Source organism: Streptopelia decaocto, assembly GCF_964273445.1.
Source record: "Streptopelia decaocto genome assembly, chromosome: 12".
NCBI lineage: Eukaryota > Metazoa > Chordata > Aves > Columbiformes > Columbidae > Streptopelia > Streptopelia decaocto.
The window spans coordinates 7,072,262-7,098,408 of NC_138667.1; the positions used below are offsets into that span (position 1 = coordinate 7,072,262).

At 52.1% G+C, this 26,147-nt stretch overlaps 1 protein-coding gene across 4 annotated transcripts; it reads right to left on the reverse strand.

Moving 5' to 3' along the window:
• Positions 1-125: 125 nt before the first annotated feature.
• TCOF1 (treacle ribosome biogenesis factor 1) lies at positions 126-20,798 on the reverse strand. 4 transcript variants are annotated; one of them, XM_082063301.1, is made up of 17 exons: positions 20,650-20,798; positions 20,133-20,188; positions 17,468-17,610; positions 16,606-16,712; positions 15,983-16,337; positions 15,091-15,185; positions 14,415-14,630; positions 13,563-13,832; positions 9,347-9,521; positions 9,040-9,182; positions 7,139-7,415; positions 6,803-6,894; positions 5,861-6,089; positions 4,219-4,776; positions 2,547-2,641; positions 1,994-2,030; positions 126-1,550 (listed from the first exon to the last, which is right to left on the reverse strand). In XM_082063301.1, exons 1-16 carry the CDS (start codon positions 20,758-20,760, stop codon positions 1,998-2,000), a joined length of 2,955 nt encoding a protein of 984 aa, XP_081919427.1. In that variant the 5' UTR covers positions 20,761-20,798; the 3' UTR covers positions 126-1,550; positions 1,994-1,997. The 4 variants fall into 4 exon arrangements, with proteins under 4 accessions (XP_081919427.1, XP_081919428.1, XP_081919426.1 ...); XM_082063302.1 differs by having other exon boundaries at positions 126-2,030; positions 6,803-6,891; XM_082063300.1 differs by having other exon boundaries at positions 126-2,030.
• Between the last annotated feature and the right edge of the window lie 5,349 nt (positions 20,799-26,147).

Here is a 26,147-nt window from a genome sequence, read left to right on the forward strand (position 1 = left end):
CCCTGTAGGCTGAGGCCCTGTTAAGATTCCTACACTAAAGGGTGTTTTTGTGGAGTGCTCAGCTTTGTAGAGACGCTCGCCTTCGGCTTTTGCTTTCAGGCTGGAGAGCAGCCGCAGCAGTGGGTAACAGCGGGCGGAGGAGCCCACCCTGGAGGCAGAGGGGCTTCAAATTTTCCTGAATTTATCTGCTAGTTCCTTTATAAATGACTTCACAAGCTAATTATTTCAAATAAACTTTTGAATAAGGAAGCCTAATAAAAACTCCATCAGGGCAGTGCTTGCAAATGAGTTGAAGCTAAGTTAAAAATAAATGAATGTTAAGGAAAAAAAAATCTCTGCAAAGACACTTAGACACGTATGCCTCCACCCAGGCTCATACATACATACACCATGCTCTTGTCCCATTACTTGTTCAATCTCTCCTGCACCCCAGGAGGCTGGTGTCACCTTTAAGCGAGTGACAGTGTGGGGGGAGAGGAGAACAGTCCCCAGCCCTGGAGCCCTCCCCCTCCTGCACCCGAAGGGAGCCAGGGAGCTCTGCCCTCAGCAGCAGAGCCAGAGCTGGGCGGCACAGCCTGGGAGGGGGGATCCACTCCCTTCATCCTCACCTGTCAAACCCCAGGGCTGGGAGCGATGTGAGGAAACAGGCACAAGCCCAGCACAAGGCACAGGGCAGCAGCTGCCAGCAGGGCAGGAGGCTGGGTCTGCACAGGGTGATGCACAAGCCTCTCAGCACTATAGTAATGGAAAAAAAAGTACAAATCAACGCTGGAAGAACACGCAGTTCAGAGCTGAGGAGCAACAGCGTCTGTTCTTCAGGGAGCAGGCAGACGCAACTCCTGTTTCCCCAGGGGTTGAAGTGGTGCTCACAAACATCGGGAGACGCTACACTCTGTCCAACCTACAGCATCCTCCAGAGAGGGCTGTGACCTGCCCCATGCCACCTCCTTTCCAAATAGCTGAAGCAAAATCTCACTTTTTTTTTTTCATTTTTTATTTTGTATTTCATTAAAAAAATCCACAAAAAATTCTGCCGCCTTGGCTGAGAACAGCTGCTGGGCACAGCTGTTCAGTGCAACTTCAGGGACACGATAATTGCTGCCGTCAGTGTCAGAATAAAAAGTCAACCCAAGAGGTCTCTTCCATAGTAGCAAAAGGACTGACAACACAAGTGACAGAAGGGGGGAAGGAAAAAAACGAAAAAGGTAGAAGTTTCTCTTAAAAATATAACTCTGTGATGAGAAAGAGATGGCTGAATGTCAACTAGGAGGAAAGCAGTTTATACACGCTGGCTCTTGTCTGGTCAACCTGCCTCCTTCAGTTGAGTTCTTGTGCAACAGGTGAGCCGCGAGGAGGGGGAATAAACTCGTTTCTGGGCCACAGCAGGGCAGGAGGAGGCATAAAGTTACACTGCTCTGCTCTAAAAGTCACAGTTAAAAGAAGTTATAAATTATTATAAAAAAAAAAAAAAGATTGGAATTCTCCCGATGAGCTTCCTTTTCCTCTGTTTCATCTTCACTCATAAATCCTTAATCACAGGGAGGTGGTACCTTTGGGGAGAGGAGTTAAAAGAGTTAGGGATGGAGAGGAGGAGAACAACCGCACAGCTGAGCAGAGCAGGGATATCTGGTCCACTTCCAGGTGGCTACACCATCACCATCTAATCCATATTATTTTTCCAAGCTGCCTATGGTCAGCAGGGACACTGCCAGAGGCCACTTGTCTCTGCTGATGACAGAGGACAGCAACATCCAGGCTGGACATCCAGTTCTCAGCAGCTAAAGAGTTGAGATCAAACACATCCAGAGAAGCCAGCACACTGCTGCGTGACCTTCCTTACACCGCTCTGCTCCTTGGCCCTCTAATCTTAGGCCAGGCTGGTGCAGTGAACATTTAGCGGGGACACCGTCTTCCCGAGACTGGCCCAGAAGTACTGAATTTGGCCAAGGTTACCGCCATTCAGAGGCACCGAGAGTCCCTACAGACCATGTACCTTCTTACAGTCCTTCAGGTTCAGATGTTTTCTTCTTCTAAAAAGTAAAGGATGAAAAATAAATCAGTATCTTCTACACCACAAACATGAAGGACCCATCAAAGCCACAAGCCACAGAGGCTTCTTGGCTTGCCATCCCTACAGGGACATACCCATGACAAGGACATCCTAGAGCCTCCCTCTGTCCCCCTTCCTAGCCCTTGGGATGGGACAGAACTGCCTGCCAACCCCTCAGGAACTCCAGTTTCTGCTGAGAACAACTAGATGACCAGGCAGCTGAAGAAGAGCACTCACTCCTGGGTTTGACCCTTCCAGGGAAAGGGATCTCTCCTGGGGGAGCAATACAGGAACAAGCCCTTCTTCAAACCACCCCAATCCCCACCAACCCAAGGTCTCAAGATGAGCCACAACCACCTGCGGCCTCCCCTGTGCTGCCAGCAAGGGCAGGACATGGCTGATCCTCTCCAGCCTGGCACACTGCAGGGATGAGCACCACCACCGCGATTCAGAACAGCTCTCCCATGGTAACCCCATCCCAGGGTCTTGCACATACCTTCTTCTTCTTCTGAACCTCGGCAGAGCTGTCTGCTACAGGCTGCCCTTCCGAAGACACCTTTTTGCTCTTCTTTTCTTTTCCAGTCTTTTTTTCTGGGAGAGGGAAAGAGAAGTCAACCAAGGGGGACTCTGGTATTGCTAGACTCTGAGATGGAGCATCCCCTGTGAGCTTTTGATCTCATCCAAACCTGAGCAAGCTTTCCAGAGTGGTAACTGGGTGAGGGCAAAGCCTGCTACAAGGGCTGTTTCTACACCACCATTGAGCCAGAGTGGTTTGATGCCAACATCCATGCACAGGTCTGGGCAGAACTACACAGGATCCCCTTCTTTCCACCTCCTGCTGCCCACCCACCCCAAGGAACCAGTTCAGCACTGGAGTAGCTGGGGACGTGGCAGAAAACAGAGCAAGGAGAGCTACAAACACACGTGATTCAGCTCAGCACAACTGCTCCAACGAGCTCCAGCTCAACCCTGTGCAACAGCCCACACAAGGGCTGCTGGACAATCTTGTCTCCTCCAAAACGAAGGTCTGCCTCTCTGCAAAACAGAAACCCCAGCAGAAGTGCCCCACTCATTCCATCTTTTTTTTTTTTTAAAAAAAAAAAAAAACCAACCCTACAAGATCCAGCACAGAACCAGCTCCGATTTGCAAATGCAGTCTGCACTGCAGAGAAAAAAAAATGCATTAGGGCAGCAAACGGAGCATTAGAGAGGCATGCAGACCAGAGGGACAGGAAACACTTAACTGGGAGCAAGGAGCAGGAGGCTGGTACCGTTCTCCTTTCTCCAGGGGTTTTAAAGCACGGGTAATAGCCCTGAGTCACGTCTCTTGAATGAGCTGCTCACCATGTAACTGCACAGACACTGATCAGGCAGGGTCAGGAAAGGGCAGTGTCACCCCACGGGGAACAGCCGTGGCTGACCAGGCAGATGACAGCGCAGATTTCATGGCTGACGTCTTTTGAAGAGGCTGGCAGCAAGAAGCCGCGTCCAGGAAGCTCTAACACAAAGCCCTGCGTGTGTGAACGCTGGGCTTCCGCTGCCGTGCCCACAGCACGTCAGGGACCTTCTGCCTGCCGTCCCCAGCCACATGTCACCTTACCTCTTCGCTAGCACGTGTTGAATTTGTCGGAGAGCAGCCAGCTGGGCTGGCAGAACTGTTCTCACGCATTACAACTAGCGAGAACTCAAGCCCAGTCATGTAAGGAGGGCAAAGGAGGCCTCAGGAGGCTCAGTGCAGACTCACCTCAACCCTCTGCCAGCCCTCAGCTACACAGCTGCTTCCAGCCAGGACAAGGCCCAGGACAGCAGAAAGCCCTGGCAGGACAGGTAGAGAGGGACACCAGATATACAGGGACACCAGCTTGCTCAGCAAGTGGGAAGGATCCGCACAAGAATTAATGCAGTTCCTCCTGTGCTGGACGCAGGACAGAGGGGCAGGAGAGCCCAGCTTACTGTCTACAACACAACTTGGTGCTGAGACTGCAGAAAAACACCAGAGTGGGGTGTTAAAAATCTGGCATTGGCTTTGGGCAGCCCACGAGGGGAGTCACCAGGCAGGAAGCTATTGGGAAGGCAGGTGCTCCTTTACAAGGCCCCACACCGGGGGCTGAATGTGCATCAGCTGCAAAAACCTATTGCAAGTGCCGCCCCAAGTGAGGGATGCTTACTTTTAGCTGATTTTTTCTTTTCCTTGCTGTCTGGCAGCTTCTCCAGGTCACCAGCTGCTTTCTTCTTTTTCTTTTTGGGTACTTCGTCGCTAGCTTGCCCTTTCCGCTTCTTCTCCTTGGGCTGCCCAACAGCCCCAGACTCTCCTGACAGTTTCCGCTTCCGAGACGTTTTCTGCTTCTTGTTCTCTTTGTCTTTGCTCTTAGATGTTTTCACAGCCTTGTCTGCTGTGGTGGAATGTTTCTTCTTTTCCTTCTTTTCTTTTTTCTCCTTTTTCTTCTTCTTCACTGCCAACCCTTCCAGTGTTTGCACTGCAGGAACTTCAGCAGCAGTAGTGACCTCAGTTTCGCTCCCTGAACTCAACTCCTCTGATTGTGGGATGGAGATTGTGGCCACTGGGGTCACTTGCGCCAGTTTCGCCCCAATGTCATTCTCTTTCACAGCCAGAGATTTCTTGAGTGGGGAAGGTTTGAGGCTGCCATGACCTGGCTCTGTTTTTCCTGCCACCTTCTCTTTGTTGGAGGCTCCTGTGGCTTCCTGCCCTGGAGGGGGGTTGTTTTCTGGAGAAACAATGACAAGAGTGAGAAGACAACTCAGGGAGCATTTGTTACATAGACCATGAATTACTGGATGATTGAAATATGCATTTGAAGAGAAGCATCTGTTTCTCCCTCAAAATTAAAACCTGTTGGTCATCCAGCTACAGCAGAGCCAGAGTAAGATGCTTCAGCCTCAGATCAAGTATGTGGTGAGGGAAGCAGGTGACAACACCTTTGGCCACATCCATGGAGTACAGGGACTGGACTAGAGGAAACTGTAGGACCAGACAGGTGAGCACAGAGCAGTCCCTCCCCAGGACATCACCCCGGCAAGCCAGTGACTCCCCAAGGTGGAGGAGGTACCCACAGCACCACAGTTAACCAACAGCCCATCCGCCAGCACCTGGCCCTTCTGGAGTCTATGGATAGTTCTGACACCCTCAACAACCCTTTGCACAACAACCACGTGCCCAAGAGGTCAACACTGGAGCCTCCAAAATGGGCCAGAGCTCACAGCTAGACCAGAGCTCATCTGAAGGTGTCAGGGTCAAACCAGAGCAGAAGCAGCTTCCAGCTCCAAGTTTTACAATTTGCCCACAACCAGAGCAACAGGGAGATGGCAGAACAGAAACATTTTGTTTCTCCATAGGTCTTCCCATACGCCTCCCCTCCTCTGCCCTCCTTACATGCTATGGAGCCCAGAAAGACCAAGGGGGGTCTTAAACACCACCACTGTAGAATAGATGTTCTTCAGCTGGTGTTTAAACCTTACACAGAAGCCATCTACTGCATCACAGCGATGCGGTGTGCAGAGGTTTCAGTGACAGCCCTACCTGCTCCCATTAATGGCAATAATTACTGCAGTTAAAGCAGAACTTGGAGGAGGCAGAGCCTTGCAAGACAACCTGGGCAGAAGGGGCACTGAAGGAGGAGAGGGCCGTGTTGTGTTTAGGAGACGCCAGCAGACGGCAGCAGCACTGCACACTGCTGGGCTCTGCAGTGGAGACACACTGGGAACAGGGCCCCATCCCACTGTCACTCTCCTGTGCCAGCACAGCTTTGCTCCTGTGTCAAGCAGATTCCTGACCTCGCAAGGGAGACCCACCTGCTTTGTGGTTTTCAGCCACCTGGTTGATGTCTGTGTCGGAGTCACTGCTGTCACTGCTGGGGTTGTTGGCTGTGGCTGCCTTCGTGGCGGCCTTGGCGGGGGAGCTGGGAGCAGTCACGGCCACTTTCGCTTGACCCGCTTTGCCTACAGGCTGAGGGGGAACTGTCTTTGGTGCCTGGGGTGCAGCTGGGGTCCTGGAGAGTCCTGAATAACCTGTGAGGAGGGACTGAAACAGCACAGACACACTGAGGAGTCAAGGCAGGGCAACCTCCCCCACACCAGGCACACAGATCTGTCTCTGCTGCTATTGCCCCCATACTCCAAGTGAAGGTCCCACCTTTGGCCGCCCATGGAATGATTCTGCACCGCTCAGGTGGCCCTGAAAAGAGCAGGGCTGCCAGGAGAGGGGGCCAGCACTGACAGATGCTGGCTGAGCTTACAGCAGCAAGAGCTGATGGAGAGAGGGTCTCTCCTCTTTGCTCTCACCCAGTAAAGCAGGCTTGGGGGAGGCTCCTGGCCATCAGCGTGCACCAACGTACAGCTAATGCACTGCAGATGTGCTGCACGCCCTGCACGTTCCTTAGAAAGGAAATTTAATGGCTTGGACGCGGGTTAAGTTACAAATAAAAAAGGGAAAAAAAAATCCTGCTGCTATTGGCACCGTGCATCAGTTCTCCTGGTTTAACCCTTGCAAGGCACAACCTCCTCCCATCCCTTCTGCTGGGGAAGCTGGAGCCCAGGCCTGGCTGCCTGGGGGAGCATTCCAGGTTCAAAAGCCTCTCTCCTGCTCACAGCACTGCACTGGGGAGACTGCACTCCTGTGCTGGCAAACCCACCCTGCACCTTGTTTGCTATGGCTGAGAATTTAGCCCCCTCTTCATCCTAATTAGGAGCTAGTTACAAGACCTGAGAGGATCCCAGCCTGCTCAGGTACTGTACCTGTGATGATGCCTCCTCCTCCTCCTCCTCACTGGACTCTGAGGAGGAGCTCTGGGCCAGCTGGGTCCCTCCTGGTTTCTGCAGCGAGCCTGCTGGAGAAGCAGAGTTTGTCCCATTAAACCCACCACTGCCACCTGGGGCTGGGCTCACCTACCCAGTCACTGCCACCAAAAGGCTTCTCCCTCCACAGAAAGGGGCATGCCGTGCCACACTGGAGAGGGGAACACCTCTGCTACCACTACGTGAAGGTGACACGTGTCCCATGAGATAAAAAAAACACTGTCCCCACCCTGGACTGGCCAACAGCCCTGAGAGCATCTTCTTGAGAGAACTGACCGGGTTTGGGGGTCTGCTGGGGCGTCTCCTCCTCCTCACTGTCCGACGAACTGCTGCTGTCCGAGCTCTCCTCTGCCTGGACGGGGGTCACAATCTGGCTCATCTGGGCCTGACTTGGCTGGGCCTGACTCTGCTGCGTGTTCTGTGCTGGCTGCAGCTCATGCTTCTTGGCTGGGGTTCTGGGACTGCCCAACAGTGGAGCAGCCTGCGGGGTGGCAGTGGTGGCTGGAGGAGCTTTTCCTGCAGGAACTGTTGGCTTTAGGCCAGAAGTGGGGGCCTGGGGAGAGGAAGATGAAATGCATCTGGAAGGAGGAATAACTGCTCATGCCCATGAACTATAGGAAGCAGCCCAGAACAGATGGGCTGGGAACACCTCAGCCCTTCTTCAGTCACACTGCTCTGGTTCGTGTTGAGGTCAGCCCAAGAACCTCTCATGCACGGTACAGCCCACATCTAACTCTAAAAATCACACATCGAGAGTTAATTGGCAACAGAGGTAAAGCAAAGACACCAATCACATGGCAAATCTGCCTTCAGGTCCACAAGCAAGCCACAGATTAGAGAGCAAATTAACAAGAAGCAATATTGTTGCCTCACATTTGAAACCTCCTATCAAACTAAACTTAAGAGGGGTTAAAAACAGAAGAACCAGGGGCATGGAAATCAGACACTGACATCAGGTCCAAGACACAAACACCAGCAGAGGAGAGAGTGGGAGCAAGGAAGGAGTGCTCAGCCTCCCGGTTTGTGTTATAAACCAGGCTACGTGAGCAGCACCCCCCTCCAGATATCCAACAAGCCGGGCCTTTGTGGGCTGCCGTTTCCCTTGCACAACATCTGGCCTTCAGAAAGGCAATGCTCCACCGTGCAGAGAGCTGCCATCCGACGTGAGCTCTCAGCCGTCTTGCACAAAGCTCAAATTACAGCAACTGCATTATTTTATACAATCCTGGTACTAAAAACATGCTTTAATCAAGGACTGCTCAGGCTGGCTGCCTGCCCAGCAGCTGGGGGAGACAGCCTTTCCCGTGGCCACAGCATCAGGCCAACGTGGGGAAGGGTTTCCTTGGATGCACATAATCGTTCTCTCCCAGCAGGGGTGCTGGCCTGACAGGGGACACGTACGTGTGTGACAAGAAGTGCACTTGGTCACTGAGCCTGGGGCTCAGAGCCCCAGTCAAGCCACCACCATGCAGAAACGGTGGCCACATTCCTCAGTCAAAGCTTCTTCATGAAATTTCTTTCTCAGGCTCAAACTGCAGCAGAAGTGCAGAGATACCCAAGCCAGCTTCACCCTGGGACAGCTCAGGCCCCAGGGACTGGCATGGAGACACAGAGAGGTGACACAAAGAGACTCAGGTCAGAGAGCTGGGATCAGTTCCACAACATTCAGCAGTGTCCTCAGCACAGATTTGGGGTCACTGTGCCACCCTACAGGGCAGATCCCTCCAGCCTCCCAAGGCGGGGTCCAGAGAGCTCCAGCTGGAGCCCATGCCCAGGGGTTTGTGAGGAAACATGACAGGTTGTCTTGGAGCTTCCCAGCTTGTGCAAAGACTCTACCTGCAAGGATTTGGCTGCTTTTCCAGTCTAACTCCCTGAAGCATGGTGAAGCGGACAGAGTCCCAGAGGAGGTCTGGGCTCGTGCACCTACTTGTGTTCCTGCCAAAACATTCACACCCTCTGCTGCTCCCTCACGCTGCGAGCTTGCTGCGGCTGAGACATGCACCCAGAGCCAGGGTCAGCGAGACTCAGGGATGTTGCCAAGAAAACCTGACCCAACCAAGGGGAGGGCTCCTCTCTGCACTGTGCATCACCTCCCCAACTACCACCTCCCAAGTCCTGAGACCTCCTGAGAGTACAGGACTAACAGAATCACATCCAGTGAGTCAGTGGCTCCTTACTTGAGAAGGGGGAACTATTTCCTCTTCTGAATCCGTTTCCTCACTAGAATCCCCGCTGCTGTCCACAGGTGGAGGGGCTGGTGCTGCTGCTGGAGCTGGTGCCTTCTTTGTGTTTGTTGGCTGGAGCACAGCATTGGTCTTCACTGCAGGAAAAGCATAAGAGATTGTCATCAAGAGCAAGAGTTGCTCTCCGTGGCTGTCCAGAACAGGAGCTATCACAACAGGCTGGGCCATTCCATGTGCAGAGGAGAGAAGGAAATCCATAAGGATGCAGGTGAGGGATCCTGGCTGCTGCCAAGAGACTTACCAGGCTGTGGAGGCTGTGTCTGTACCACAGGGGACTCCTCTTCACTGTCAGACGAGTCACTGCTCTCACTTTCTGGGACCTGGCTTTTCAAGGTACTTCCCACTGCTTTTTCAGGTGGCTCAGCTTTAGCAGCCTGGCTCAGGTTGGAAACAGGCCCAGCCTGTTCTGTTAACCTCTTAACAAAAAAGAAACACAAGCCCAGAAACGTGGTATTAGTACAGGTGTTGTTTAGGAGTTTAAGTGCAGTTTCAGCTCAAGCTGGGCTTTATTTTACCCTAACGCAGCTGTTACTAACGCTCACTCCATCCTTAGCATGTCAAGATTGGAATGGGCTTCAGTTACTGCCTGGCCTGAGCTGCTGCAGACACACGCTGCCGCATTTCACAATGTGATTTTGACAGGAAGCCCGAGCACATTTTATCGCATGAGCTCACAGGGCTAACAGTGCTCATAAGCTCATGGCAGCAATTCCTTACGGAGGCTGAGACACTGGCTGGACAAGAACCTGAGGGCAGGAGAAGCACCATAACCCCAGAACCACATTCCAAAGAAGCCTCTTGTTTAAGCACAACCTTCCCCCAGCGTGGGGAATCAGTGGGAGCTGGGAAGCCTTGCACCAAAACGCAGACACAGTATCAGAGCAGCTACATCCCAGAGCTGCTGGAGAGCTCGGTGCAGATACAGGGCTGACACAAGCGTTTGGCAGCACAGAGGGCAGGCAGAGACAGACAAGGACCCACGATACAATTGAGCGCCTTGGAAACTGGTCTGTCAACAGGTCTAAGAATTTAGAAATCTCCAGACAGCAAAAAAAAACCCTACAAATCATTTGGGCTGTGCCTTTCTACAGCACCCCTCAATACTCTGATGTCACAGGACAGGCCAGGAGCCACCATCCCAAGCAACTCATGCATCAGCACTGGGAAGCCAGAGTTGTCACCGCACCAGATACACAACTGCCAGGGAAGACCATCTCTTCCCAGCCCCTCTCCCATCCTGGGCTGAGGGCTGTAGGCACCCCCAAATGCTGCTGAAGGCCAGCAACGGCAGAGGGAGTGCTCGCTGAGAGATCTGGTAACTTCACCACCCGCAGATATTCTCCAAGCTTGCAGTGCTCTGCGCCCACTCCGTTTACTGCACTCGTCGCTCATCTCTGGGCTGCTCTGCCAAGGAGCACATCACGCTTGCCAGGGCAGGCAGACCCCATCCAACCTGCACGTGACGCAGCCTGCTCCAGTGCCTGTCTCCAGGCCTCCTGTGAGGGGAGAGGCTCCTGCTCGGCTGCACAGCCCCTGCCAACGCCTGTCCCAACCCCGCCATGCTGCCAACACAGCCATACCCTCTCAGCCCACAGCAGAGGACAAGGGGGACTTCAGCAGCCAAGAGCACCAGCCGAGCAGCCTCCCAGGAGGATGGATCTTCCCGTGCTTCCTGGCACAGCCCTGCTGAGGGCTGCCACTGGGGCAGCGTTTATCATCTCCAAGCCAAACACTAAGCAGACAACAGCATCTGCATGTTTATCCCATTACAGAGCAGCTCTCCGAACAAGCCAAGCACATTTTGACTCCGCTTAGAGAAACAGAAACCTCCAAAAGTGCTTGGAGGAGGTGGGGGATTGCAAACCTCACTCGTCTGTTTTGTTTTGATCCCAGTGAGTCACAGTCTCCAGGAGAGAGGCCAGATTTGTGATGTTGAAGAGAGAGAACTACTTGAAATGGACACAGGAATTCATACACTCTACCTGAATGTGCTAGCTCCTCTACCTCTTGTCCCGAGCACTGCTGTGCAGGGTAAGATTCTACTGCGATCAGACCACACTTGCTGATTTTCAAGACCTTCATAGCATCAGGACTGGCTCCTCCCCTACTTAGGTGCACGGCACAAGTGCTGCTTAATTTCCTGATGTAAAAAGAGACTGGGAAAGAGCTGCCATTCCTGACACAAAAGGAACATAACAGTATCCAGAGAGAAACCACCATAAGCTTTACACAGCCTCAGGACTCCTGACATCACCTTGGGACAGGGCCAAGGTCCCCCCATCCACCTCATCTTGGTCACTGTCAGATGGCTGACAGTCACCATGTCCTACAGCACAGCTCCAGGGAGCAGCGTAACACAGGCAGAGAGAGCTTCTGACAACTTCAGAGTCACAGGTACTGAAGCAACTCAAGAGAAGCAGAAAATAATTCAAAAGGAAATAATTTTTTCTGCTCCCCCTCCAGCTCGCAGCCCAGGAGCTGCCCGTGGCTCAGTGCGAGTGTGATGACTCAGCTCCGGCACGACCCATCTGCCGCTCGCCGGGTCGGTTTGCATCACACAGTGCTGCATGACAAGAGGGGGAAACAACGCTGAGCCACGTGCGCTGAGCACGTTGTAACAGTCAGACTTCAGTGCTGCCTGTGCACCGCGGAAGCACCCAGAGAGTCTCAGGACTGGGACTGCTATCTTGGCTGTGTCACCACCACACAGCAAAGGTGGGACTGTCACCTGCAAGGGAGCCAGTACAGGGTTTGGGGAGGGAGAGAGACTGGGACCCTCCAGCTCTTGAGAGATTTGGCCTCTCCCCACACAGCCTGTGGTCCAAGATAAAAACTTGCTGGCACAGCTTCTATCAGTGCAGCATGCACAGGTTTTCCTTGGATCGTCAAGGAAGACACAGGTTCCCAGCAAACGGATGCACGTGCATCTCACGCCCAGTTCTGGTAAGCAGAAGCCAAAGCCTGTCCACAGAGGGCTTGAGTGCCATCCTTGGCCCAAAATGCCCAAGAGAAAGATGAAGCAGAACAGAATTAGCAGTTCCACAAGAAAAGCAGCTCACAGTATCTTTAAGGTCAATGCAGACTGTCCCCCGCCACCATCCTTCCCCCCACAAAATATGCAAACACCTTGTCAAGTTCTTTGACTAAATATTCCTGACTCTTCGGGGGTAAACATACCAATTAAGCAGTTCAATTTCGGCATGATGTTCATTTTAATTGTGCTAATCCACCCCCACAAGGAAAGATGAAGCAGCTTCCAACGCCCTGTATCTGTTTGCATCTTGCACAGAAGCCAGAGGAAGTTGTAGGATACAGTAAGTCAGTGGTTAGCATATGCCCAAGCAGCAGATGGTGAGGATGAGCTAAGAGTTTGACTGTGAGGACAGGACTGTGGACACAGCTAAGCCTAATCTTCAGGCTTCACTCCTGGTCTCTGACTGTAGGCTACTAACACATGAAGAAATAGCCTGTTTGGCAAAAATAGAGCTTGCTCAATGACAAGCTCTTTCTTGCTAACTGGTGGCTGTTGAAGGGTAATTGCCAGTTTGCAAGAGGGAAGACACTGAAGTGGTTAAATAGCTGTACCTGCTGCTGTCAGCTTCAAATCAACACTGGGGGGAAACAAACCTACCCCGACATGTCCTTCACCTACAACCCTGCTAGAATGGACAAGTATCAATAGTTTTACAGCGAGACCCCATGGCACAGGTATCAGAATAGCTGCTCCTGCCACCCAGAGCTGAACCTTCACAAGTGATCACACAGGAAGAGAGCAGCATAGAGCCAACTGTTAGAGATGCATCCCCCTCCACCCACCTTAGCAGACCAAGGCTATAAAGACAAAAATGCAGAGCCTCTCCGGCTCCTGCCTGTCAATAGCAAAGGGATGTGTTGACAAAGAACCTCCTTGCAAGGACATGGGAGGCTCTGCCCCCAGCTTCCCTTCCTCCCCAGCAGATAATAGCTGCCATCTCCAAAATGCTGCTTTCAGGGCCCTTTGCAAAGATCCTTGAAGCTGAGTCAATGCAGAAGGTCTCTGTATAATGAGCCTAAGAATGGTCTCGAGAAAGGATTTGCCTGCCTAAGAGTTCAGCCACCTGAGTCCAGTTCATGGTCCTTCTTGCAAGAGAAGTCTAAACAAATTCTCCCAGGACAGCCACGACCAAGCTGTCCATGACCTCGCACACAGGCCCACTCCAGAGGGGCTTGGTATGAGTGGAGAGAACCCGCTGGTATCACATAGGTTATCCCCCACCCTTGTCTGGGATGACTGTGTGAGAAGAGTTAGGCTATACTCATTTTCAGGTAGGAAGAAAGATCTTCCCCTCTGAGTGACCAAGATACAACATACTACGTGCTACTGGCGTTTCACGGAGATCGGTGGTGACATTCAAGGGTTAAACAATTTTCTTGCATATCGCATCCCTTGGCACCAAGCTGAGGGTGGTACCACCTACCTTCTGGCTGATGGGCACAGGGGGATCCTCCTCTTCACTGTCTGAGGAGTCAGAGATCTCCGCTGGCTTTGTACTTTCAGCAGGCTTGGTGGGAGCAGCAGTCTTTCCCGCTGCAGCTTTGGCCTGCTTTGGCACTGCTGGTTTGGGTGTTGGCTTCCCTTGGACCAGATTAAGTGTTTTTGCTGGAGCTGCTTTGCTGGAGCGTGATGCTGTTGGTGTAGGTTTCGCCGGGGATGGGACGGCCTGGGAGGATTTTGGGGGTGGCTCTGCCTGGACAAGACAAGAACAGCGTGAAACAAGGAATCCTCCTGGGAAAGGCAAATGCTGAAGGAAGATTAGCAACTGGCAGGACACACAAGACATCCTTTCATCTGTCTGTGTGGGGACAATTTGACCAAGATGAGAAAGCATAACCAGACATTCTTCATCAGCCCGCTGACACTACCAGTCCCCTCCAGTGAAGTACATCGCAGCACTTTGCACTCTCCACAGCAGGGAGACTAAGCTGCAACACAGTTCAACAAATTACACACTATTTATTGCAACTTATAGCTGAGAGGCAAATTGAGCCATGACAATTTGCCTCTTTAGGTGAGAAAAGAATTGTTGGGGTTTTTTTTGTTCTTTTTTGAATTTAAAAGTACTGATAGATTTTTTTTTCAAGAAATGCACAATGGCTTGATTAAAGCTCAGAGCAAAGACACTGAGGTGCCTTTAAACACCCCATGCCTCTTTCCTCCCACCCCCAACATGACTTTGCTATACACTACAAGCATTTACAACATTTCCATTTTACTGTGATTCCTAGCCCTGGAGAGGTGTGCAAGGAGACAGAGTCTCAGACAAACACACTTGGATTACTGATGGAGGTTCCTCATCTTCACTGTCAGATGACTCGTTGCTCTCTGATGTGTCATCAGGCTTTGGAACCGTTGTGGGTAAGGGTTTGGCCTGGCTTGGTGTCAGTGTCGTTTGCTTCACTGTGTTCTTTTTGAGGGACACTGGAGCAGCAGGTGCACTTTTCACAGGTGTTGCATTAACCTGCGCTGTTTTCACAGCTGGTTTTGCCTAGGGACAGGGGGGAACAGGAACAGAAGAAATCACATAACATCTTGGAAGAAACTGATTGAAAGCTGTAAGTGCATGGGGTCTGTTTTGAAGAAGGCTGCCTTGCTAACTCTGACTGGGACAGACTTGTTCAGACCCAGGGGCTGTGGAGTCACTGAAGCAAGACACTTTCTCCACAGACTGCCTGGCTACATCTGTGGAGTTGCACACCAGTCACCTACAGATCAAAGGATCTCCCTCAGCTTCAGGCACTAGGAGGAACTGGGATGGAATGGTTGATGCTGGCAGGGATTAGTGGGGCTTTCACCCACACAGCATGTTTCTCTGGCCTTGTGTTTGGGGATCCCATACGCCCAGGGAACAGAGTGTTGTCAGACTACAGCACTGCAGCATTTCCTCTCTCCTTTGAGGGAAGGGAAGTGACTTCCTACAGACGAGGACCACGGGTTGGACAAGCTACCTGGACGGCTGGAGTTGCAAGTTCCTCCTCCTCGGACGTTTCATCACTTGACTCTTCACTGCTGCTCTCAGCAGCCCCAGTCACCTGCTTCAGCTCTGAAACACAAGCAAGGGGATGTCACAGCTGCTGTCTGCTCTGAGCTCCCAGAGCGGGATGCTAATGTGGCTTTTGAAGTCAGGAAAACAAAACAAGCCGCAAAGACGGCTAAGGGGATTTGCAGGGAAGAGGGCCTAGCCCTGCTGAAAGCATCAGTGCCCTGCTGGGAACCGCTTCTCCGGACAAATGCTGGCCCATGATCACCACTCCCTTGAGACAGGAGATCCCTCCTGGCCACCCTCTGACGCAGCCCCACACAGCTCCCTTCAGGGACACTCAGCCAGGCTGGACCTGCTCTGGATAACAGTCCAGAAAACGATTTTCAGAGCTTCTACGACCTGTTCCTCACTCCCCAGAACACACACACCCACTTCAAAGCAGTAGAACATTTCCCGAAAGACTTCAAAAAACCCCAAAATAATCACTTTGCAATTGGGAATAAAGAGAAGATGCTGCAATGCCTTTCCAAAAAACTGAAAGCATCTGCAGTATTAGTGCTGCCTCTCCTTCAGATATGCTGCGCTGTTATATCCAGCCCCGTGGTGCTGGGTGCTGCCAGACAGACATCTTAGCACAGAATCTGCCGCTTGAAATGGGAGCAAGCAGGCTGGATTCATCCCACAGAGCTCTGGAGCTGGCTGCTTTGCAGTATTCTCACAGCCTCCTCAAGGAACGAGCATCGCTCTGAGCTTTCCAGCAAGGGAGCAGGAAGGAACAGGCGGAAGGCACAGCTCGGATTTGATTCACAGCAAAGCTGGAGCACACGTGCATTTACCACACTCCATGGGCTCCTTACCCACTTTTGGTGCTGGGGTCTTGGCAGTCAGTGCCTCGTTTTTCTCCTCACTCTCTGATGAGGAGCTGTCGCTGCTGCTGCTGGAGCCTTCTGGTGCTTTGGTCGTTACTGGTGCTTTGCCTTGACCTACTTTGGCCACGGCTGTTGCGGCAAGTCCTGGCTTCCCAGGACCAGGCAGTTTCTGCTCAGCCTTGGCCAGAGCTGCAGATGCAGCCAGTGCATTGGGCTGCTGCTTGTTTGCGACCACAGTTCTATTCACAGCAGAGAATGCTGCTGCTTTGCCTGCTGGGGCAGTGGGTTTTTTAGGAGAATGACGGGAATTAGCAGCTTTACCACTCACCACAGCTGGTGTCACCTACAGGAAGCAAAAAGAAATTAGAGGCCTATAAACAAATGAGGGGATAAACTGGACACAACATACCTTAAAACAGCAATCTGACAGCCAGGCAAGCCACAGAGCTCTTTAGGAAAGCACTTGGGGGACAGATATCTAAGAGAAGGTTTATACCAGTGTAGGAGGGTCATTTAAATATAAATTCCACCCCAGCCCACAAGCCTACACACGCCAACAAGCCTGGGACAGTCCTAGCCACGGAATACCATCAGCCTTCAAATTGCCTTACCGTAACTGCAGCTTTTCCAGCTGGTGTCTCCCCTTCTGATGAGGAGTCATCATCTTCACTGCTCTCTGCATTCACTGCTGAGTTGGTGGCCAAGGAAAGGCTGGCTGCTGCACGGAAGAGAGCCACAGAGACATTGTGTGAGAGCCACAGAGACATCGTGTGAGCACGTCTCTAACATTAAGATGGCCTCTGGTTTGCAGGAAGGCCCCAGCAGGCAGGGCAGGGTCCCACCTCCATACCTGCCCCAAGACCACTGCCACTGTCCTCCTGAAAGGCAAGTGCTGTGCTCCTCCAACCCATTCTTCTTCCCACCACCAAGACAAGGAACCTGCCAAGATCTGCATGTTTCCAGGGGCTGGTCTCCAGCAGATGAGACTGAGCCAAAACGTATCAGACACACAATATGGGTTTTAGTTAAGACTATGCAAGCCAACACCTCCCACATCAGCTGCACCAGGGAACTGTCCCCACATCAGACAGAGGGCACTGGCTTTCCAAACGAACCAACAAGTCCTTCCTCCATCCATGGACAAGACCTTCCCTTTGCTGGCCCAACACACTCCTGGGACAAACGGAAGGTGCTCCACGGTGGGCAGCGTTAGGCTCCCAAGGCTTCAACCAAGCATCAACACCCATCCCTTCCCAATGAATCATAACAGTTTTTTTCTAGCTTTAGCAGACATCTGTGCTCCTCAGAAACTCCACAGTAGAAGGGGTGCTAAATTAGTTGTCCTATTTTTCTAAAAGCACAAGGGAATAGCCATCAATTTACAGGCATTTTCTCTAGCCAAGCAAGTCAGGCTGCTCCTACACAAGCCTCCAGTCAAGCTCTGTCAGCTCCAGGGAAATGAAAGGCTCCTACCTTTTGCAGCTTTTGCCTTCTCTTTCTCATCCTCTTCTTTGTCTGAGCTCTCAGAGCTGCTCACAGGATCAGGAACTCTGATCTTTTCCGGGACGGCTGGCCCCTCATCACTCAGCTTTCTTCTCCTGGAATTCGAGGGAGTTCTGAGGGAACAGAATTTGTGTCAAAAAGGAGAAAAGATACCCTGAACAAACCAGAATAAAATTATTCATCTACTCTCAGGCCAGGCTCCAGCCTAAGGACACAGTGTCATTGCTCTACAGCTCCCAAGGGGGTGGCAGAAATACTTGTCTAACCTTGCAGGAGGCATCTCCAGTCCTCCTGAGCACAACATATCCTTGCAATACTCACAGGAGATACTGAACACAGACCTTTTATTTTTCTGTGTCTTTCTTCCTTTAGCAGAGAAGTAAAAATGTATCTGGTCATGCTAGTGCTCACCACAGAGTAAAGGCACCCTGAAGAACAAATTCCATCTCCTGGAGGCAACTATAGCCAGACAGTCAATAAACACAGCCCCAGGGTGAAGGCAGTGACGCCCAAACAGGTCTTGGTATTCCAAGAGGCCATGAGAAGTGAATCTAATGGCCACAAAAATCATTTGAATTTGGCCTCACAGGCCAAAAGATAGAAAAGTCAGGTTACAGGAAGATTTAAGAATGGAAGTAGCTGGACCTACAGAATATGTGTTGCAAGAAGGGGAGGAAGCCATCGCAGATGACGACTAAACACTTAAGCTGGAGAAAGATGTTTCCAGGCTCTGAACCCTACCTGTACCAGCAGAACAGATGTGGGTAAAGTTATCATTAATTTTAAAAAGAAAACACAGGTAATGCATTCACTTTATTACAGGGACAACACTGGTTGGGCACATGTCTGTGAGTGATTCACACATGCAGCACTTCTAAGTTGTTAAAAGCACTGAGACACTCACAATTATCAGAGGTGAGAAAAACCCTGCTTTTGTGCCCGTTTAGCTTATTTTATTTGTTCACCTAATTTTTGCAAGCAGGCTAGGCTGAAGGCACGTTTCCTCTTACAAAGTGCTGTGCACTACTGTAATAATACCTTCAATAAAATAACAGGGCAAGGCACACAGGCAGCTATGACACCCCAACGCTGTGACAATTTGTCGTGAGCGACCAGGTGCTTGGGAAAACAGTGGTGCCCATGGGAGCTGGCCCTACAGCAGAGCAGAGCATTTGGGGGCTGCAGGGCTCTGGCTGCTCCTGGGGCTGAGTTGGTCCTGCTGCCCCTGCACCTTTCATCAGTTTCGCAGCAGCAGCATCCTCTGACACAGCCCTGGAGGGAGGCTGCTCTTTGGTAACTGCAAATCTCAACTTTCAGGGTCACTTTGTGAGAGTTTCTGAAGGAGAGCACCACAGATGGCCTCAACTGGACAGGTAAGAGCTGCAGTGCAGTCTGAGGAAAGGCAAAAGCCTATGAAGTGACAAGATGTGAGAATTACAGCTCACCCATCAAGAGCACTCCAGCCAGGAAGGGCAGTTTCTGGATAAACGAAACTACCTGTCAATACATCCCTTGTTGTGACTCACCCAGAGGGACCAGGAATAAAAGGCGTTACCTGTCGGGCGTGGAGACTGCAACAGAAGGGTGACACTAGAGAAAAAGGAACTAAATATGATACAAATGCCCTGTCACCCCCCAAGCTTTAAAAGCAACAGTGTCTGGATGGGTTTGCAGCAGCACCCAGGACACCTTGCACAGAGAAAGGTCACCATCAATACCCAAGAGAGCAAGAAATTGTTAGAGGGAAGAACCACAAGCCTGTCCCTACACCACCACGTCCTCGCCTAGATCCAGTCTTTCTCATGCTCAAGTAAGAAAATCATGGAGGCAAAAGAGCAAGAACCGGGGCAGCACCAAGGCATGAGGCGTTCTAGCAGAAGACGCCTTTGAAGCAACCACCAGCTTCTGGCACGGCCACGCTGAGGAGCATCTTCATCCCAGTGCTCCCCAACATGGGCACAGATGCCCAGCTCCACCCCGATAACTGGTTCTGCAGCGCTGCACCCCCGCAGCAACCCAGAGCCCGTGGTGCGGAGGGTGGGTGCACGCACCATCGCACCCCAGAGATGGGAAGGCTCCGCGCTGCAGAGCTTCACATTGGGCGCTCAGAGGAATAACAAGGTGGGAAGGCGTTGGGGGGAACATGTCAGGGCTTGAAAGGACAGGCTGGAACCAAGAGACTTCCTCTGAGTCAGGAGATATGTGGGTTCCACCACGGTTTAAGTCCCTGTAAGAGCTTTGGCATTGCAGTAGTTGCCCAAGTTCTCTGTTCTTGTGTCACTATTCCTGCAAAGCACATGGCTTTAAAAAGAAAGTGAAACAAAACCGGGGAATAGGTTTTTGCCTGTAAAGCACAATTCTGAGCTCCACGATACTTCAGTATCAACCCAAACAGGCAAGAAGAGCATCAGCTGCTCAAAACTACAGTAACAATTATCTTCTAGCTCAGGAGATTCTAAAACAAAGCAGTCTTTAACATCTGAAACACATCGGTCTGAAAACAGAGGCTAGGAAGAAAATCTGCTGAGCAGTTATCATCAGAAATACTCTGACAACGGGAAATTCCAGGAAATAAAGATCACACGTGCCAAGCAGCCTGGAACCTATTTGATAGTAATTTCCTCCTTGGACTTACTTTTCCCAGTGCGTAAAGATGTCCTCAAGAGAGGTGGTGAAGGAAGGGAGCAATTTCTGTGGAAGCAGAGGGGACACAAGTCAGGCATCTGCCCTGCTACAGGATGCGACCAGCAGACTGAACCAGGGACCGCAGAGGCCCCTCCGGGAACCCCCGGGAGCACTGGGACGTGTCCTCCCCCCACACAGGCTCCCAGTGACCGTGCGTGTCCCACCCCCGGCGGGACCTCACCGGCAGCCGCACGTGTTCGGGGAGCAGCTGCACCCCCCGCCCGGGACGGGTTTCCCCGGCGGGCTGCCGGCCTCGGCCCTTCTCCCCGGCCGGGACAGCCCGCGGGCACCGCGGGGACCCACTCGGGGCCGGGCCGGAACGTGCGTCCAGCAGGGAGCTGTGGGTCCCGGACGGCGAGCAAGGGGGACCAGGCCCACCGGCCCCGCCGAAGCCTGTGCTCCGGGACCACCGCCCCCTAAGGCCCCGCTGCCCTCCCAGCCCCCACCCGGGCCTCGCTGCCCGTTACCTGCCCGCTCTGCGCCTGGAGCTCCCGGGCCGCCCGGGCGTAGCCGCCGCGCAGCAGGTGCTGGTGGATGAGCGCCAGCAGCTCCCGGCCCCCCCCGCCGCCCGCCGCCATGGCGCGGCCCGCTCCCCGCCGCCCCGGCCACCGCGTGCTGCGCCCACACGCGTCCCATCCGCTTCCGCCGCGCGGCTCTCTGGGAAGTGTAGTGGCGGGGCCGGGGGTGCCAGCCCATGGCGGGGCCAGCGGCCCGGCCAGCCCGCCTGTTATTGAAGCAGCACCCGCACTCTGCGGGCTCAGCACAGGGCAGACACGGAGCTGTTGGAGGCCACAGAGATTATTCGAGGGTGGGACAGCTCTGCAGTGAGAGCGTTGGGGTGCTCAGCCTGCAGCAGAGAAGGCTCCGGGGAGACCTTGTTGCGGCCTTTCCGTGTTTAAAAGGGGCCAGTGGGAGAGACAGGGACAGACTTCAGCAGGGCCTGTTGCGATAGGACAAGGGGTGATGGGTTTAAACTAAAGAAGGGAGATTCGGGCCAGACATGGGGAAGAAATATTTTACGCTGAGCGTGCTGAGAGCCTGGTCCAGGTTGGGCAGAGAGGTGGTGGATGAACCGTCCCTGGAGACATCCCAGGCCAGGCTGGACGGGGCTCTGAGCAACCCGAGCTGGTGAAGATGTCCCTGCTCATGGCAGGGGGGGCACTGGATGAGCTTGGAAGGTCCCTTACAACACAAACTTCTCTCATTCTATGATTCTGTGACATTGAGCTGCTCTGAGGAGCTGCTCAGGCATTTTGGGGGCTAAAATAAGCAAACAGTGAGAGGAAAGAAGGAGCTCCTGACACGGAGCAGCTGTTGGAGAGGGGCACTTCGCAGAGGGGCTGCCCCGTTACCAACCCCCCCGTCCTGCTCTGATTCTTTCCAGGAAAAATCTGGCTCCCTTCACTTTGGCAGAGGTTTATTTTTGGAAGGTTTAATAATGTCCGTGGTGCGCCTGTCACTCACTCCAAATACAGACCCCGTTATTTGTATTTATAGGCAAGATTAAATATAAAACTGGCTCAGCTCCAGCTGGCTCCTGCACCGAACGTCTTTGACACCAGCATCGTCCAAAGCTGTAAAGCCACTGGCCAGGTGGTGGTTTTACAGCTCCTGTAAATGAAACGCAGACCTGGCTAGTTCTTTCTGGGGCTGACCTCCCCCTGCACAAACGGTCATTGATGCTCAGGGAAGCTGATTTCACAGCCTCTGAAAATGAGGTTGGGAGGAGATTCAGCCCCATGAAGGGCACTGCCTGCTGCGGGTATATTGATGGACAGGTTTGAATCTACTTCGACATGGTCTGGAATGGTTTTATACCTCCACCAACTGCTCAGTTTGCTTTGTTTATAAAAAAACCCTAAATCTTAACACTAAAACCAACTGTCCTCTGCCTGTATCTCTGCCCACTCCCAGCTGGTGATTACAGGAGGTGCTGCCCAGGCTTGGGGCAGAAAGAAGCAGAGGGTTCCTCCTGGACAATGAAGCCTCTCCAGGCAAATTAAATTAAACAAATGCTATTAAATGGACCCTGTGTGGTGCAGGGAATGGCAATAGAACCATTAGACTGGTCCAAGGGGAGGGTGGATGGGATGTTTAGCAGTGGCAGGATGGCAGGAGGAGGATGCAAGTGACCAGATCAGCAAGTCGTCAAGATGCCAGCGGAGAGGCGAAGGAGGGCGAGAGGTCCTGAGGACTTTCAGGGATGGGATGGTACGGGCAGAGCCATTGGCTCATGGTATGAAGTGCATTAGTTTCCCCTGGTGCCCTGAACCCAACAAGCCCCTGCGCTGCGGCATTTTAAGACCTCCTCTTCCTTCCCATGGCTCAGTACTCATGCACTGGAAAGCACAAAGGGTTTGGCTTCGACCAATTTCAGTAAAACACAGAAAGGAGGAAGCTGGGTGAACAGACAGGAGAAAACACATTCAGGAGAGACTGTTCTCAAGAATGGCAAATATATAATAAAGCTCTGAGTGCCCATGGGCAAAAGGCTTAAAAAATTGACTTCATTTTTTACCCCCAAGCGTCTCTTTGCAGGTCTGCTGCAGTTCAGGGTCACCTGAGTCCAAAGCTTCATGCCCTCAAACCACACCCTCAGCAAACTGCAGTGCGGGGCCTGGGAGTGACACAACCCACTTAAATGCAGAAATCTAAAAAATAATATGTATGCTGCACCACATTTACAGGTATAGAGGGTATTTGAGGCAGTTAGTAAACATGCCAAATAATAAATAGAGGTATTCAGTCAGCAAACAGCTGTATGATTATAAATAGGAAAATCTACCCCAGCCCAAAGCCAGCTGAGACCCAACAACATACACTTATTAAGGAGCGATTTTTTATGTGTGTGCATTTTTTGGAGGGAGGTTGAAAATATTTTGCCCACTCTTTATTTTAGGAAGGTGAAATGTCCCTAGTGGATTTCAAAAGCTGACCTCTGGAGTATGCGTCCTCCGTGCCAAGACACTGAGTCACGAAGAGATCGGAGGAAGCTGTTTCAAATCCAGACAGGGGATAAAACAGCTGTAATTGAGTAGCTAGCTCAGCTCAGTCTGCTAATAACCGCACAGCCTCCTCCCTGCCCGCAGCCGCACAAGCTGAGAGCTTTGCTCGCTGCCACTTTCACATGCTCTTTGGTTATTGCTTGGGGTCAAACTTGTCCACACCTATTCCGTTCTGAATGACTGCTTGTGTCAGGGCCAAGCCCAGCTTCAGGGAGCGTGCTTGCAGGCTGAGGAGCGCTGGCGTTCCTCAGGCTGGAGCTGACAGCCTCTGGGCACGTCTGCTGGACCCTCGGGCTTGAAGGGACACTTTGCTGCTCTATGAGCTTCAATTTAATGTCTTGGTCCACCCCTAAGTTTCTGGCGTACAGTGCGTTGCAGTAGCGGGGGACACATCTCCCATCATCGTCCGACCTTTGTGTTTGGTGTATGTGGGGTTGCTTAGGGCCATTGTGGGGTTGCAGAGCAAAGGGACCCTGTGACCCATGGGAATGCCAGGGTGGTACATAGCACCCGTGGGGTATAGAAACTGGGGGATCCTGGGCTGTTTGCCTGAGGAAGTTTCTGCTGCTAGTGTTTACACCATGGGGTTGGAGCAGGGATGACTGAAAAGGCGCTCTGGCAGCATCTCAGCTGGCACAGCTCCTCGCCTGACCCGGTTCATGGCTGCTGATACCAGGCAGAGCATTGAGTTGCAAACATGTCACTCCTCCTGCTTCAGCTCCAGGGCAGGACTCCCCAGCCAAGGGTGGATGGGTGGCCCGGGACAGGATCCTTGTTACCCCCAGCAGGTAACTCTGATGTGTCTCATGAGTCAGATCATTGGCTGACAGTGCAAGCCACATTTGGGGGTAATCTTCATGGCTCAGTTCAGAAGATGAGCTGTATTTCGCTGCTCTGAGTGCCCCACCAAAAGGGCTTTGAGCTCTTTCCCTCCTGGAAAGCACACTGGAGGTGCCAGCTGGGCTGAGTGGAGGAGAGAGTACCGAGGAATTGGGGATGGGTCTGGGCAGGGGGAGTGCAAGAGATGGAGGTGAAAGGAGGAGCATGACAAAGTGTTAAGGGACAAGGAGGAGAGGAGGTGAGAGCACAGGCAGAGAGAGGAGAGGAGGAGCTGTGAAGGGAGAAGTAGGGGCGCAGGATGGGGTTCTCATTTCCAAGGGAAGGTGAGGCAGGGAAGGGACACGGCAATGGAAAATCCGAGGAGGATTACAGAAGAAAAGGAAATGACCAAGGAAGAACAAAGCCACAACAGTGGTTAGTTTGGGGAGATTTGTCTCTGGTTTGGCAGCCCTTACCTCTGGGTGTTTTGCCAGGTGCAGCTCTGTGGGGTTTTGAGTCACTGCTGATATCAACATCTCTCACCATCAATATCAGCATCTCTCACCACATGCCTGGGGATGTCCTGGGTTGCATCCAGGCCCCAGACAGCGCTGGAGGCAAAATTGACCACAGCCTTTTTCACTGCCCTCTGCCTGGACGGGTGGGCTCGGGCTTTGCAAGGACAAGGAGCTGCTTTGGGAACAGTCTGAGTCAGGAATCCCTTTTTTTTCTCCCCTCTTTGTTTTGCTCTTCTCTCCCCCCCTCCTTCTTTTTCTTTGTCTGCTAATGCACAGCAGATGGGAGGAAATGCCATTTTAAATGCCACAGCATCCTGATGAAACGCGATGGGTTATGGCAATCTCGGATGAATCATGACATTGTTTTGTGTACAAAACTGTGAGCTGCGGCTCGGCCTCGCTTGGGCAGCTTTCTGCCTGCAATTTTGCAAATATCTTTTGGGTCGTTTAGGCATCCACACCAGCCAGCTGGGTGGCAGGTGCCCTCCAGGACCTGGGTGTTCAAGTTGCATTAATTAACAGCCGCATTTGTGGAGGTAAAACCAAGCCCACAGTGCTTTATCAGTGGTGAAGCCAGCAACTGGCTTTGAAACATCTGGTCCGCACTGCCTTTGGGAATGTGGGGGTTATAAATTGCACTCAATTCCCAGGTTACGTTTATAGGATTTCCACACAAAGTGCAAGAACAGAATTCAGAGAATCCAACCCAGTGCAGCATAGGCCTCCCTGCCACCTTCAGCTTAGCCCTCGGCCCTTCTGGGCAGCCAGGATGTGGCGCCGCAGCTGCCTCTTCCTTGGCCCCCAGCCCTTGGTGGGATGGATCCCCGGAGCCAGGGCTGCGGGGGGCGTTCTGTGATGTGGCCACTTGCTGCTGGGGCTTTGCTTGGGGTGATCAGATCCATTCATGTGAGCTACCAGGCAAGCATCAAATAATATTGACTCAGTTGCTGGCAGCCTGCTGCCAGATGAGAAGCAGCAGCTCAGAAGTGGAATAAAAAATAACATATATATATATATATACATATATATGTATATATGCACGTAACCCAACAGCTCCATCACTGAAACTCGTAGCAACCCAGCCCTGTTAGTTTCAAACTAATTAATTGTGGGAGAAAAGTCACCTCTAAGCCTACAGCATATAAAACAGTTCTTTTGATTTCTGTAGCTGAAAGAACAGATTTGAGAACTGCAATGAGCAGAAGACGTGACATTAAAATTTGGTTGCAATATGCTTAATTTTAACAGTCTAGATTGGAAATGTATCTCTGGTTATGTCTAACTGTGTGTCTACTGGTGTGGCAGTTATTCAGGACTGGTGCTGGAGAGTTTGTAGCATTAAGCTATTTATTTCTTTTTTGGTAGGAGATCTAATACATGTTGATGCAGTGAGCAGAAGGGCTGTTATTATTAATCAACCCCCATCCCAGCCCTGCTTTCCCCCAGGCTTTTGCTCTCGTTTGGAAGCATATCCCCATTAAAAGGCCTGGCAGCCCCGCGCCACAGCTCGGCCAACACCAACAGCCACAACAGCTCTGCTGTGTTTATCCAGATCTCAGCAGCTCTACCTGGGAGGAGAGGGGAAGGGGCTGTGTTTGCCTTCGTGAAGCCAGAGATCCGGGG

Bases quoted from the DNA above. Each gene is read 5' to 3' on its own strand.
- TCOF1 (XM_082063301.1), bottom strand. From the start codon at position 20,760: ATGGCGGCGGGCGGCGGGGGGGGCCGGGAGCTGCTGGCGCTCATCCAC. The intron at 20,189-20,649 runs GTAACGGGCAGC...CTGCTTCCACAG, and splicing joins TCCAGGCGCAGAGCGGGCAG to AAATTGCTCCCTTCCTTCAC. The intron at 17,611-20,132 runs GTAAGTCCAAGG...CTGTTCCCTCAG, and splicing joins ATCTTTACGCACTGGGAAAA to AACTCCCTCGAATTCCAGGA.